We start from the raw sequence: 16,156 nt of genomic DNA, 5'->3' as shown, positions 1-16,156 counted from the left end.
GTCCTGGAACTCACTCTGTAGACCAGGCTGGCCTCGAACTCAGAAATCCGCCTGCCTCTGCCTCCCAAGTGCTGGGATTAAAGGCATGCACCACCACTGCCCAGCCTAACATTAGTATTCTTAACCCACCAGATATAATGAGATAAAAAATTATGACTTTCAGAAATAAAAGCATGGATTTCTATCTGCCTTATCTAGTTTCTACATCCCAGCCACTTTAATGTACACAGTGGCAGTAGGTGTTAACAACTATTTTACAACTAGATGATGAATCAGCAGACATTAATGATCTTCTGCTGGACATGGTGACTCACAGTGGAAATCTTATCACCTGGGAGGTCAAGACAGGAGAATAATAAGTTTGTGACCACCATGAGCTATTGACACCTTGTCTCAGCAAAAGAAGCAGATGGCCCCCTTACCTCTGTTACTGTAAGAATGAAGCCCCTCCATTCTTCTCCACTTTCTGTGTTTTCTGTCTAGAGATGAAAACAAACATAAAGCAGAAAAAACATAATTAACGAATGATCTGTACTAACTTTGAATAACAAGAATTTCACAGGATTATTTGCTGACAAAGTGGGTTCACAATCAAAGGCTAGCAAGATCTCCAGCCAGAGAGGTGGTTCTGTAGGTAAATCATTTGCCACATGAGTGTGAAGGCCAGCATTTGAACTTCTGGAACCAAATAAAATGCCAGGTACACGTGGCAGCTTAACTGTCATCCATGCACCTAGGAGGTGAAGACAGAGGATCTCTAGAGCAAGCTGGCCGACTACATGGGTCAAATTGGGAAGCCGTGAGGTCCATGCGAAAGGTGTTGCCTCTATGTATAAGATGGAAGGTGAATGAGAAAAAAAAAACTACACATAAGCACACTCATGCAAGTGCACTTACACATACGTGTACACCCATCCACATCCAAATATCCATGCATATGCGCACGTGTATCACACACTTGCACATACATGCAAAGAGAGAAAAACCTAGCAAGATTGGTAAAAACGCATATTCTTCTTTTTGTTCAGGAACTTTGTTAAATACGATCATTTGAAAATTTTGAACTGCACACAATCAGCTGCAAGGAGAAATATTTCATTTTCCTTTTTGCTTAGAATTAATGTATTTATTATGAAATATTTCAGTCCCATTTTCTTTTATAGGCAAGCAAAAATATAAATATCTGGGAGTGGGGTTGCTTGGTGAATAAAGCACTTGTTGCACAAGTGTCAAGACCTGAATTCAAGCCTCAAAAAGTCACAGAGTTGGGCACATTGAGACATATAATTCTAGTGTGCCTCTGGCAAAATGGGAGGTAGTGAGAGGAGAAAGTTTGGAAGCCATTTCCAGCTACCTAGCACTCTTAGAGTCAAACAACTGACTGTAACCTAGAGTGCACCTAGCTATGCATTCCACAGGTATTACCTGCTTAATCATGTTGAAGAAAGGTAGGTGGCCATTGTTTGCTAGGTTTCTGCACTGAGGTCCTGAATGATCCTCACTAGAAATAAAAATGGAGCCATCTGTGCTAGTGTTCCACATCACTAAACCAAAAGAAGATGTTATCTTGCCTTCTTAAGAAATCAGAAAAAAAAAAAAACCATAACAGCCACATTTCCCATACAGATCAACTTCAGTTTGTTCCCTCTGTGTCCAAAAAAGTAGCCTGAAGTAACCTAATGACAATTATTTTTCTATCACTTGTCTTCTTGTTTTTGTCTACCAAGAACATCTGGTTCTTTAGTAGTCTATAAAACTAATTAAGATCTTTATATGATGTAACTTTATCCTCTGACAATCTTCAAGGTAACTTAGTAAGAGGTGTTTTTATTACCCTTTTTTGTATCCATTCAATTAAAATATATGTATTGTTAAGTGTAGATCTTGGGAACAAAACAAAAATCCTCGTTCTTGAAAGATAGCAAGGAAGAATGAAGAGTCGGTGTAATAATAATTTTGATTTAGTTGGAAAGAAACAAATAGGAAAAATAAAATATAGAACAGAGAAGACAAACTGATAACGTAATGAAAGGGAGGGTCTTAGTCACTGTTCTACAGCTATGAAGAGACACCATGACCAAGGCAACTCTTACAAAGGAAAGCATTTGACTGGGGGGCTCGCTTACAGGTTTAGAAGGTTAGTCCATGGTCATCATGGCAGGCAAACAGGCCTGGTGCTGGAGCAGGAGTTGAGAGCTTCACACCCTGATCCACAAGCAACAGGCACAGATAGCAAGAAAGGCACAGGTACTGGCCCTGGTGTGGGCTTTCCAAACTTCCAAGCCCACCCTCAGTGATGCACAGGGCCACATCTCCTCGTCCTTCTAATCTTTCTCAAATATTTCTCCAACTGGGGACCAAGCTTTCAGACATAAGGAGCCCAAGGGGTCATTCTCATACAGACCACAACAGCAGGCTAGGTGGACCAGGCTACAGTTTTGATGAAGTGGACCATGGAGGGTACCTTATATTTGAGCAAAGATTTATTTCTAATTCAAGAAACAAATGAGCCAAGAGGTTGGCTGACTTGCCTGTGATACACGGCTTCTGCATAAAGTTGCAAAGTTTGACCACTACAGCTCTCCAAGTCAGCCAGCAACTTCCTAGGAATGTCTCCAATATTATCTTTACCAATTCCAAGCTGTTCTCTGTGTTATGACTGTTGTTGTTGGGGGATTTTTCTTAGCTCACTATGCTAATTCAAGGACAACCTTAAAAAACACCAGGTAGGATCCTTGACTTTGTCAGAGGATAGAAGTCTAAGGTTTCCTTGTGCTTATAGACTAAACAAGTGCGTGTGTTCTTCTAAACTGTAACTCAGAACACTAAAGCCCATGGCAAAAAAATGATAGCAAAGTGTTAAGACTCGGCCCCTCTTGTAATTCTTCTTCATTCCAGCTATGGGATGTGTACTGGCTAGTTTTGTGTCAACTTGACACAGCTGGAGTTATCACAGAGAAAGGAGCTTCAGTTGAGGAAATGCCTCCATGAGATCCAACTGTAAGGCATTTTCTCAATTAGTGATCAAGGGGGAAAGGCCCCTTGTGGGTGGGACCATCTCTGGGCTGGTAGCCTTGGTTCTATAAGAGAGCAGGCTGAGCAAGCCAGGGGAAGCAAGCCAGTAAAGAACATCGCTCCATGGCCTCTGCATCAGCTCCTGCTTCCTGACCTGCCTGAGTTCCAGTCCTGACTTCCTTCAGTGATGAACAGCAATGTGGCTCAATACACCCTTTCTTCCCCAACTGCTTCTTGGTCATGATGTTTGTGCAGGAATAGAAACCCCGACTAAGACAGGATGTTAAAAGGTAAAAACAATATACAAACTTTGGTTGCTATTTCTCCTTGCTCACCTTCACATGCACTTCTTCTTTGGGCAAAACAAGAGTGAATTTTGCACAATTCTTTTCAGGTGAATGTTGGCCAGTAAGGCACACGAGGTCTATTATATCTAACTTGCCAACATACTGCAAAGATAAAGGAAAATATTGTTAAATTACTTCCTGGGTAAGATACATTTGTTCTAACATGAAAGAAAAACCATAGTTGTTCAGCGTATTTGCATAATAACCTGGTTTATCCCATACCAGAATGTATGTAAAAATACATTTTGGGGTGGTGTACTGATTTTGACCCATACAAATTTGCAAAAGTCATATTTAATATTTGAGAACTTTGCAGTTGGTTATCATAGCTATTATTAAAATTTAATTATATTAACATACCAGTAAATGAAATATTTTATTAACATAAAATGTATAATAAGGTCGAAATTCAAATTTCATTATTTTCTAATTATATTGCAGTAGTTCACTGTCTATAATGTCCACATCATTTCCATCTTTGTTTTCTGTGGCATTAATACTGTGCAGCAGTGCTGCTGTGCATCTCTTCACACACCGTGCTTAGTACAGTCCCAGTGATAGGTTGAATCAATCATGGCAGGGGTGTTCATACTCTGGCAACTGCTAGGCCACTTACAAATGAGTGCAATGTATTAGCGTGTTGCTTGTCCCAGAGGCAGCCCTTCTTCTAATAAATGCTCTGGCTATGTCTATATTAATCTCAATGAGTTTTGCTGTAATAAACAGAGCGTGATACACCAATTACAGAAAAGGACTCGAAGCTTCTGTTTTTAACTGTAGGTTGAGAAGAGCGTGAAATGTCATCTGTCCAACCCAGCTGATTGGATCTGCTCTCCGTGCTGACCTCAAGCCTTGAACATATATAATAACACTGAAGTCACATTGTGGAAGCAGCCCTACTAAGTGTTCTGTGCTTTGAGCCAAAGTTTTCCTCTAGCTACTTCTCATCCACTGGTCCTGACTTCTTTTCTCTGGAATAACACTAAACAAATTCAATGACCTTTCCACATGACACCCTCTAAGTCCTTTAGACATGTAAAAACAGCTTTATATTGTTCCCTTCTGTAGACCACACAAATAGACCAGCTCTCAGCTCTCAGCTGCTCTATTCTGGTGTTTCTTCTGAGACTATCACCCAGAAAACTTCCCCAAGTGTTTTTCATCCTCTTTAACAACATTGGTAGGTGGACAACTGTAGAGCCTTTTGCTGTGACCTCTTTGTGGCACTGTGCCTAAAAATACAGGCTCTAAGGCCATACCTGGATTATACCCCCTTTTACTAGTGATACCATCTTGTACAATTTCTTTCATGTATATGTATAAAAAATGTTTTCAGAGGAAAATGTGTATTCAGTTCTTCACTAACACAATTTATGCAAGTCTGTTCCACACATTTTGCACCTTTGGGGAAATTATAAGGGTTAACACATCTAGAATACAATGACGAAGACTTGTCCTTGGAAAACCAACCTTGGTGATGATGGTGTCAACCCTGCCAGGTATGTATGATCCTCTACAATTTCTTAATCCTTAAATTTGACAGTTTTCATTTATAAATAGGGGTTAAGTAGTTGTTAATATCACCAAATGAGAATAAGACCACTACCACAATTTCTTAGCCAAATTTGATGCAAACTTTATTAAATACTGGCCAGGTCCATACCCAGATTCCAGTGTATGATGTAGAATTACATCAGCCAGGAACTTATAAAGGCAAAACTTGCAAGACTACACACTTCCTGCATTTGTCCAATCATCCTATCGTCCTTTTTACATCCCAGTGTACATCCTAACATACATCCTGTGCAGTCGAGGGTAAGCAAACTGGTTAACAGAAGTGAAAACATACGGCTTATGACTTTTCGTGAAAACAGCCCTCAACATTGCAGGAAGTTATTTGCCCTTGGGTAAGTGAGGCTTACAGGTTAGAGGTATTTTGTCTTAAAGATCTCTTAAGTGCAGTAATTTAAACTTAAAATACAACTTAGGATGTCTAATGGCTCAGAGTCTCCTGAGGGAGGAAGATTGTATGAGCTGAGCTGGGGCTTTTTAATGTCATGATTAAGGGACCTCCTTTCACAGACCTGCCATTTCTGACTGCAACTTAATCTAGGACTTAGCTATCCCACAGTACCTGGTGGTATGCATGCTTTCAATCTTAGCACCCAGGAGACTAAGGCAGGAAGATGGTTTAGTGCCCTATGTAGCTGTTCCTTCAATCAAATGTCATGTTTAACCCTTAAGTATGAGCTCTCCCACTCTTTCCTCTCATGCCTCATGTGGTAATGTGGCATTATTTTTAGCCTGAGAGCTAAGTGTGTGACTTCTCTATATTCTGCCCACTGCTTTACATATTTCTAATGACATTCTTCAAATTGCCCAATTTGAGATGTCATCTGTTTTCTAATGTGCCCCTTTATATGAAATGACTCATAGAGAGGTTAGGTAATTATCTCAATATCACAGTTACCAATAGCAGGGCTAGCACTGAAAAACTAGGCAATCTTTCTGGGCATACCAGGTTCCTAATCACCAAGTTGTACTCCCCTGAAATGCTTTACTAGTTACTGTGAATCACACAAGGTTTTGACCAGGATCTTTGCTTTCTTGACATCACTGCACAGTTGTAGTACACTATTTAAAACAAGCTTACTCTTTAAAGGATTAATTATCACTTCCTCCTTTTCCTCCTCCTCCCCACCTCCTCCTCCTCCTTTTTCTCTTAGAAGTCTACTTCTAGAGGGTATGTTTTTGTCTGGGAAAATTAAATTGTAGCATCGTATGCTCCAATGCTATGGGAATCATCTCGTTCCTTTCAGATTACAATTGCATTCCATAACATAGTAGTATTCCACAGTTACAAGAAATAGAAGCTATCACTTTGCATTAAGCAGGTTATAGCGGGAAGGTATCTAAGATTTCTACTTCTGAAGTAATTCTTTATTATCTAGGCCAGGAAGAAATAACAAAAAGTTAAAAACATGAGCAAAAACCCTCTGAGTTGTCCAGGGACTTGATAGGCCCCTCAGATTTACATGTGTGAATACTTTCATTTGGGGATGATAGGAAAAGGGGATAATGAGTTATATGCCAAGGGCCTACTGAAAGGCTGAACTAGGTGGCAACTGATCTACTTACGATTGTGCTTTTTTTGTCAGTGTAAAAAAACAGTGTGGTCCCTCTCAGCTCTGTCCAATAGTGTTTGTACTCCTGGGGAAAAGAAAGAAACACCAGTTCACAAAGGCATAGTCAACGTTTTATGCTTTCTGTTTTATCTTTTGCGATTGTATGATAAAAATTTATTCTTTATCTTTCACATTTTGCCTAAACATTATCTTTTATTTGTATATGTGTGTGCTCCTGTGTAACCAGGGAGGCCAGAAGAGTTGAATCACTGGGAACTGGAATTACAAGAGGTTGTGAGTTGCCTGATGTGGGTGCTGGAAAGTGCTCTTAATCACTGAGCCATTTACACACACACACACACACACACACACACACACACACACACACCTCTTTTCTTCCTCCCTCCCCCTCCCTCCCTCCCTCCCTCCCTCCCTCCCTCCCTTCCTTCCTTCCTTCCTTCCTTCCTTCCTTCCTTCCTTCATCTCTTTCTTTCTTTTCTTGTTCTTTTTTAAATTTTGGAGACAATATCTTAATAAATAGCCCTGGTTGCCCTGAAAATGGCTGTGTAGATCATATTGGTCTTGAACTCACAGAGATCTTCCTGCCTCTGCTCCCCAAGTGCTGGGATTAATGGTGCATTCCAGTGCATCTTGTTATTCATTGAATTTTCCCATAGTTTTTTAAATTGCCATACATGTAATCATTATATGACATTCTTAAATGACGTTCACCCATGTTTTAATGGCTTTACTTTGCAGTTAATTAGAAAAATTGATAAATTTATTTTATATGTATGAGTATTTTTCCTGCATGCATTTTATCAGCAACACACGTGTGTTTGTTTTCCCTGGAAATCGGAAGAGGTCATTGAATCCCCTAGAGCTGGCACTAAAGACAGTTGTAAGATACTTTAGAGGTGCTGAGAACTGAACCAGGGCCTCTGGCAAAGCAACCCAGGCTCTTAACCACTGAGCCATTTTTTTAGCCCTGCAGTCAATTCTTAGGTAAATCCTTCTCAAACTTATCTTAGTTTGATGTTTGACTTGCTCTTAACTAGGTCATTTCTGGAACTCTTCCTGTTAATTTTAAACTATTTATTCAACGTTAGTGGAAGCTTGCACGAGTGACAGGGCCATATCAGAGGTCGTATATATCTGCTCTCTATGGGAGATGAAAGGACTGAGCAAATATGTAAAGTTAACATACTTAGCAGAGGACATCTTGCTTAGATTGTGTTCCTTAAATAGTATTTATTACTAACTTAGACTAAGGGGATAAATAAATTGATGATAAAAATAATTTAATAGTTGAAGTTTAAAGAACATATTTCATTCATTAAGTAAATGTTTAATTATTAATAGGATCACATTTCCATGAGTTCTTTACAAATAATGTTCTAAATTTAAACATTTTAAAAATAACCTAGTTAGACAGACTCCCATTTCACTTGACTCAAGCTTCATTTATTATTATTATTATTATTATTATCATTATTATTATTATAAGACAGGGTCTCACTAGGTAGCTCTGGCTCTTCTAGAACTCACTATATAAACCAGGCTTCCGTGTGTCCTGTCCTGTCTGCTGGGAATAAAAGTGTGTATCTTTACATCCTGCCCAGGCTTCATTCACACGCTTTATGAACATCAACAGAAATGGACTGGGAGATGTACAGTAATTATGAATGCTTATTGACTGGGTGGTGGTGACAGCCAAGGTGGTGGAGCACGCCTTTAATCCCAGTGCTCAGGAGGCAGGCGGATGTCTGAGTTCAAGGCCAGTTTGCTCTTCAGAGCAAGTTCCAGGACAGCCAGGGCTACATAAAGAAACCTTGCCTTGAAAATAAAAATCAACAACAACAGCAATCAAAAGCAAAAGGAAGGAAGGAAGGAAGGAAGGAAGGAAGGAAGGAAGGAAGGAAGGAAGGAAGGAAAGACAGAAGGGTGTAAGGAAGGATGCAAACAAGAAACAAGCCAGCTTACTGTTCTTCCAGAAGTCATGATCCAGTTCCCAACATCCATAATGGACATACCTCCCCAACCACCCCCCCACAAATATACATAATTAAAAGTAAATCTCAAAAACAAGACACTTAAACATTTTCTAAAAGAGAGTGAAGCCCAATGTGTAAGCATGCTTGTGTCATTTTTAGTGTGTATGTTTGTGTGTGTGTGCGCGCACACACGCGTGCACACGTGCCTAATGAGTTTATATTCACTATGTGTGTGCAGGAGCCCACAGTGGCAAGAAGTGGGTCTGATCCCCTGGATCGGGAGTTAAAGGTGGTTGTGAGCAACCATGTAGGTGTTGATGCTAGGAACTGATCCCAGGTCTTCTGTGAGAGCAGTAAATGCTCCTAACCACTGAACCATCTCTCCATCCTTAGTAAGCATATTATTAATATAAATTTCTGCTTGTGCCATATTTACCTAAGCATGTTACCTAGTCAAAATTAAAAAGAGATGTAAAAGAGCTGGAGAGATGGTTCAGCTGGTAAGATCACTGACTAATCTACCGAAGGTCCTGAGTTCAAATCCCAGCAACCACATGGTGGTTCACAACCATCTGTAATGAGATCTGACGCCCTCTTCTGGTGTGTCTGAAGTCAGATACAGTGTACTTATGTATAATAATAAATAAATCTTTAAAAAAAGCATGTAAAATAGATTCACCTTATGGTGAAAAAAATAGAAGTTATACTTCAGTGGTATGTGCATATGGTCAAGTTTAAATCAAATGTTAATATTACTGAAGTTATCTACCCCAAGTACAGAGTTGGGACTTGGGAAGAGGTATCCTTGCCCATGGTAGGTGGTCTTTCCACTTGTCAACTCATTACTGAGAGCTGACTGTGACATGTGATAGGCCTATAGGGGCAATTGTAGGCTCCCACTCCAAGTCAATGCGTAGCTCAGAGCTGACTACGACTTGTAATAGAGCTGTGAATGCAACTATTGGGTCAGTCAAAAGATCCTTCCTGAAGGACAGTTTACAAAACTGAGCAAAGAGGTTCCTGAAATCTAAAGGCTTCATGAGTACTGGTGACTGACTCTGTCAGAAATATCCTTCCTTCTGTTCATAGAGGACACCAAGTTTCTTTTTAACTATGATAGGCCCCTCCTCCACCCCCTTTTTGACCTTTTTGCCACATTCTTAACACTCTTTCATAAAGCCTTCACTAACTGATATTCCAGAATGGCTGATCTCAGAATCAAGTAGGGCTGTATCAAATAGGTGAGGCTTAGCTCAGCCCTTCCTGTCTTCCCTTAGCCTTGTCAGCTGGGAGAGCTCTATTTCCTGCCAGGTAGCGAAGAGCCTCTAAGAAGCATAGGCTTGGGCCTTTCAAGCAGAGTCGGTGACCAGTAGTAGCTTAGTCTAGGATGAAGCATTAGCAGCTGAGGCCCACTATTAAACTCAAACGCTGATAGACCTTATTAGTTATAGAAATAACGAATGGGTCCGTAATTAGGCAATTCCTGAGACTGTTGGTTTAAAACTTGGGAGAAGGAAAATTACAATGGAAGATTATGATCATTTAGAGCTGGGGGAAGAGAGAGGGACAGCAGCTCGTGGAGCATCTTCATGTAGTGATGACTGGAACTAGCAGATGTAAGGGTCCTGGTCTGTGAGGTGTCAAACAGGAGGGATAAGAACTGGAAAAGACAAGACATGAAGACACAAACAGTAGCTGGGACCAGGGGATCTTGGATAAGTTGAGCACTTTTGCCAAGCAAGTTTATTAAGAAGTACAGCATCATATATACTCTTTACAGGGGAACAACGGCCAGGGTCAGCAGAGAGCTAAGTCAGACAAAGAAAACATGCGATACCTCAGATATACAAGCCTTAGGACTGATAACCAAAACCAAGGGGGAGGAGTCACAGAAGCTGCAACATTGACTCTTCTGAGGCACTGGCTCCAGCCCTAGACTGAACTTGCCACGCCTACTCCTGGAGGAGGACACAGAACCGAAGTTCCCTTTATTCCTTAATCAAGGCCCTGAAGAAAGTCTTGCGTCAGTCTGGCTCCCTCCATAGTGATTGTTGGTTTTGGAAATAGATAGTAGTGATTACTTATTGGTTTTGGGATATTGTTTAAACCACCAAATAACAATTAATGTTGTGCATACTGTGTGACATTTTAGTGGTCGGAGACAGAGAATACAAATAGAGAATCAAGACTTGCTATTGCTTCATAGAGTTGCTGGTGATTCGGTATGATCATGATATAAGAACATAGGAGCTGGAACATAGCATACGTTACATGGTCACCACTTGAACAAGAACAAAAGAGTTTATTGCTTTGATATTCACAGGATTGACAGGTATTTTGCGTTTTTCAGTATCCATACCACAGAGAACAGAAGTAGAGAATCCAGACGATAGCTATTGCTTTCTATAGTTACAGATGGTTATGAGCCACCACGTGGGGGCTGGAGATTGACCCTGGATCCTTTGGAAGCACAGCCAGTGCCATCTCCCCATCCCCTGGAATGCATTTTTTTTTTTAAAAAAAAAGATTTATTTATTTATTATATGCAAGTACACTGTAGCTGTCTTCAGACACAACAGAAGAGGGCGTCAGATCTCATTTCGGGTGGTTGTGAGCCACCATGTGGTTGCTGGGATTTGAACTCTGGACCTTTGGAAGAGCAGTTGGGTGCTCTTACCCACTGAGCCATCTCACCAGCCCCCCCCCCTTTTTTTTAAATGAAGTGATTTATATTCTCATCTGAGTGAGATGGCAAAGATGAAGTCCTGTTCTGCTTGCTGCCCTCACATCCCTCTTAATCTAAGAATTATATGAAAACTCTAAGGGGGCTTTGAGGCTCTTGCTGGCAGTATTTTTGGCACTCAGAATAATAATGATTGATCTCTCTCAGGCATTGCTGCTGGAGCAGATTATGATTCTATCACCGTTCTAGAGAAGAACTTAGAGATGTAGGTTATCAGCAGGGACCACCACCCTTAGAAAACATTTGGAAAAATAAAATTGTTAGTGAAGCTAGGTTGAGATTTTTTTACTACTGGCTCTGATGTAAAAAAGAAAAAATGTCTTAGAAAACAACTTGAAGTTCAGAAACTCTCTCTCTCTCTCTCTCTCTCTCTCTCTCTCTCTCTCTCTCTCTCTCTCTCTCTCCCCTCTCTCTCAATTCAATAAAGTTTTATTTTCCCAAATGCACAGCTGACTTAACTGTCCATGCATCTTCACCAGCAGCTGGGGCATCTCCACCCTTTGTGTTTCTGGCGTAAATGACTTGGGCTCTGTGCTTTGAAACCAGCTTGATAAATCCTTCACTAAGTAGCTCCTGAAGGGCTGCCCTGGCCAAGGAACTGCGAATCTTCAGTCTCTCAGAGACCATGGCTAGATTAATAAGCTTATAGCTGGGAGCTTCCTGACAGAGTTTGTTGTGTGTAGCTTTGTCAAACTGGACGAGATTGTTCAACTTGTCCCGAACTTTGCCTTGGGACCACTTCTTTTTGGCCTTGTCACCAGATTTGTTTACTGGGTCTTTGTCTTTTTTTGACTGACTTCCCGGCATCTTTCTTCTTAAAAAAGCACACTTTTATAGTTAAGCTAGGGACCTTTTGTGATCAGGGAACAAGAACAATGGCAGCACTGGATGAGGGGACTCTCACTGATGATCAATTTCTTATACTCATTTTTTCCTTCAGCTTCCTGATATGATTTATTAAGAATTGCTGGTGACAAGATATGCGTTCTGAGAATTTAAGGGAGATATGACTGATTTTTTATATAAAAGTTCAGACTTGTGATTCTTCTAAGATTCTTGCAGGTTACTTTTAAAGACAAATAAGAAAACAATTACTCCTTTCTTTGTAACAGCAAATTGCGCCCTTCAAGGAAGAGAAACTGGCTGAGAAAACAACCTTGCTTATTTACACTTTGTTAATCTATACAAGTTTCTTAGCTATGAATGTACGTGGGTTTTAGGGGAATAATTCTTTTCTTTACCTGTTATTTCTTGGAAAGGTATTGGAGAACACGTTGGGTTTTTTTTTTCATAATTATTCATTAGAAAAAATTCAAAATGTAATCACATTGTAATTTTGTACTGTTTGAAAGATTTTTGCTGGGATATATAAACTGTAGAAGAAAAAATAAGGTGTGGGGGCTGGGCCATTGTTCCTTCCATCCATCAACTATGCATATTTATGTGTATGTGTAAGATTTGTGTGAATGGGGGCTGGAACATTGTTCCTTCCACACATCAACTATGTGTATGTATGTATATATGTAAAGCTTGTCTGGGTATGTGTATTGGAGCTTGCTCCATCCACCAATTGGGTGTATATATGTACGCATGTCTATGTGTGAAATGATTGGAGCCCACTTGCCTGAGGTTTGCTCTGACCATTCTATGTGTGAATGTGTATATATCTGTCTATAGGCCTGTGTGTATATCTGCATGTATGTATATATTTGTGTGAATAAAGTTATTGGACTCTGCCTTTTGCTTCATTCTCTCTCTCTCTCTCTCTCTCTCTCTCTCTCTCTCTCTCTCTCTCTGAGTGTGTGTGTGTGTGTGTGTGTGTGTGTGTGTGTATTTCCTCTTTTCCTTCTCTTTCTCACTGGCTCCAAGATGTTAAAAAAGATCACAGTTTTTCCTCTTGCCCCAGGGAGTTTCAGCCCCAGGAAATTAAGCTTTATTCCCTCAGAGAAAACTCTGCTGAGTAACTTCTCTAATCACTGCTGCCTTAGGCAGCAGGCCCTGTACATAACTGGATCCACCCCCCACCCCCGTAAGCAGCAATAAGCACTGACTATGACTACCAATGGCTGCCTGCCTCAGTTTACCCACCATATGGATGCCAAAGCTGATCATTGGCATTCTGACTCTAAAAGATGCATATATTCAATAAATTACATAGAATATTAGTACAGAGGTGCATATGTTCACATTCTCACCATAGAGAGCTATGTTCAAAATGTTTTCCTGGAAGAGATATGCTATTTTAAAATGTGCAGTTTGTGTTTCAGGAAATGCAAGGGGACACAAAAGTCTTCGTAAGTGTGAGGACAGAGAAGTGATACTTTGTTACATTATGGTGATCACAAAGGCAAAGAGGACATATTACACTTTTTAACAGTGTAACAGTGTAAGCCATGCACATCACAGACGGAAAGAACAAGGCGCTATTGCCCAAACCTTCTTGTATTTAAAGTTTCAGGAAAGTTTGCCTTTTTTTAACCCCAATTTATAAAATGTATGTATTTTGTATTTGATTGTGTTTAAATTATTGAATACATCTTCTTGGTGAACCTAAATTCCTAATGCTGCAGTTCAAATGAAACTTCCCAAATCTTTCCCTTCAAAGATACTTTTCATAGATTATTGGCCCGAAATTCAGAGTCCTTCTAGAAGTGCATTAAAATCATCATATATTGTGTATTTCCCTGGCAGTGGAGCATTGTAACTTCTTTTTAAATGATCTGGAAAGGGCTGCAGAGATGGCTCAGTGGTGCTCTTCCAGAGGTCCTGAGTTCAATTGGTGACTCACAACCATCTGTAATGGAATCTGATGCCTTCTTCTGTTGTGTGTGAAGACAGCTGCAGTGTACTCATATACATAAGATAAATAAATAAATCTTTAAGAACAATGATCTGGAAAAGCAAACAAGCAAACAAACAAACAATCCCCAAACAAAAAGCCTTGTAACAAGAGCCTCTCGACCTGTAATCTCTGAGCATGTTGTCCTTGAACCACATTTTCTCCAGCTCAGTCTTCTGAATTCTTTTCAGCGGGAGCTCAGCATCCTGCCTAGCGTCCTATCGTCCTTTATCCCATCGCACAACAGATCCTTGGTGATAGCTCTCCCAGCTCACCTTGCTCTAAATGCACCCTGGAATTGGCTGCCAATTGTACAGAAACCCCACTTATTTCCTTTACCGTTTTTCTCATTGCTTCTATATTTAAACCTTTGAGCCCTGTGGTGTTCCTTTGAGCAATTTTACTTGTAGACCTCAACCTGACTTTAGGACATTAGCAAACATCTATGTAAACCAGAAGAAAATGACTCTGAAGTGTGAATGAAGCCTGTAGTTATGGTTTTCATCTTTCCAGCCACCCTTTACATTGTCATTGTCACCCTCTGGTTCCTCTTTGATTGACACATGAGAGAAAGAAACTTGGTAATAAATTCAAATGGAAAAACAAACTGGTTTTCTCATATACACGAGTTTCACAATTATTTACATTACCTTGCTATATATCCCTAATTCTCATAATTCATCCTATTTTAAAACACGCTTTCTAAGCAAAACCAGAAGAGGAGTTAGATAAAAAGAAAACAGTCATGACTCCCACCGAGCTAAGCCTCTTTTAACGTTTGTTGAATGCAACGTGTAAAATCAATGTTGCTTGAAACACAACTTGATTCAGCACTGCATCTACTTATCCCAGACATAATGAAGAGTACAAAATAAATAATAACATATTACATCACAGCAAGTAGTATCCTTTGGCTACTTTTTTTTTAACAGTTGAATAAACTGAGTTCAGGGGATGGAGGAATTTTCCTAAGGTCACCCTAAGAGGGTGACAATTGACAGTTGTATGTAGAAGAAATATCAAGTGAAGACATGGTTTACTGGTATTCTAAAATTGTGGATTTTTTTCTTTAAACAATTGAAGGATCTTGGTAATAGACCCAGTTACTATAAACACTTTGGGAAGAGAATCAGAGAAAGACCAAATTTAAATTACCACCTAGAAATTTACTTCTAGGTGTTGCACACTTCTGGTGAAGTAAAACCTTGTAGACCTGTGAAGAATCAATAACAGCAACAACAACAATAATATTTGAATATAGTTTGCCAATTTACTGTTTTAAATTTGCAAATTTAACAGCCACGGCAAGAGTCACAACCTGACTTTCAAATGGCAAATGACCTTACAAGTAGAGTATTTTCATATTTAGAACTTTTCCATGACTGTTATTGACTCCTCTGAACCTTGCCTTATCATTTTCATTGAACACCCACTGCTACTTCTGAAAACATTTAGAACCTGGCTAACTTCAGTCAATATGAAAATGCCATACCTACACCAGTGGCTTCTTTACTTCTTTAGTAACATAATTTCATGTTTACTTCCTTAATCAATTTTATGTTGTCCACAATTACAACTTTAAAGGCAAATACATTTTTATAACTGTAGTTTAAGATTTTACATAAAAAGTATGTGAAATACTTTGTGAGTTTTCTTAGAGCAAATGTACTTTTGAAAAAAAAACCTTAATGTGTTCACTAGTTACAATAACACCTTAAATATTCTTTTAAAATAAGCATTGTGAACAGTATTTTCAGAATGTGTAATGAAACAATATTAAGTCAATATCAAATTTTCACAATCTTATGGAAGTTTAGCATTTCTTACAACGTGGTCATTATAAGCCCCATTGTAACTAGAGTAGTAGTAGGTTGTTATCTATCATTAAATCACCTCAACATCATGCGATTCCTCACCACTGAAGCATAGCAGTAAGCTATGCTTATAAAACATATAAAACACTCATCTTTAAAGCCAAAATCTTCTGGGATGCTTAAAAGACTCTTTTGGAAATTTCACTGAATTTTTAGATTATGGCTAAATATTAGAAACCTTACAATACATGTGTGTGTGTGTGTGTGTGTGTGTGTGTG

General features: G+C 39.5%; 1 protein-coding gene and 1 non-coding gene across 2 annotated transcripts in view; both read right to left on the bottom strand.

Annotated features, from left to right (window-relative positions):
* The window catches only part of Stap1 (signal transducing adaptor family member 1), a 34,196-nt gene that overhangs the window by 17,597 nt on the left and 443 nt on the right, over window positions 1-16,156 (bottom strand). Inside the window, exons 2-4 of the mRNA XM_021163709.1 lie at window positions 6,501-6,572; window positions 3,351-3,464; window positions 423-479 (exon numbers count right to left, since the gene is read on the bottom strand). Coding sequence (XP_021019368.1) covers window positions 423-479; window positions 3,351-3,464; window positions 6,501-6,572 — 243 coding nt within the window. The remainder of the gene's footprint in view (window positions 1-422; window positions 480-3,350; window positions 3,465-6,500; window positions 6,573-16,156) is intronic.
* On the bottom strand, window positions 4,700-4,869 carry LOC115031245. Its single transcript, XR_003836852.1, has one exon. It is a non-coding gene; the product is annotated as a U1 spliceosomal RNA (small nuclear RNA).

The sequence above is a fragment of the Mus caroli genome, chromosome 5 (assembly GCF_900094665.2).
Source record: "Mus caroli chromosome 5, CAROLI_EIJ_v1.1, whole genome shotgun sequence".
Lineage (NCBI taxonomy): Eukaryota > Metazoa > Chordata > Mammalia > Rodentia > Muridae > Mus > Mus caroli.
The sequence above is the reverse complement of the archived record's forward strand: the minus strand, read 5'-3'. Positions and strand labels throughout refer to the sequence as shown.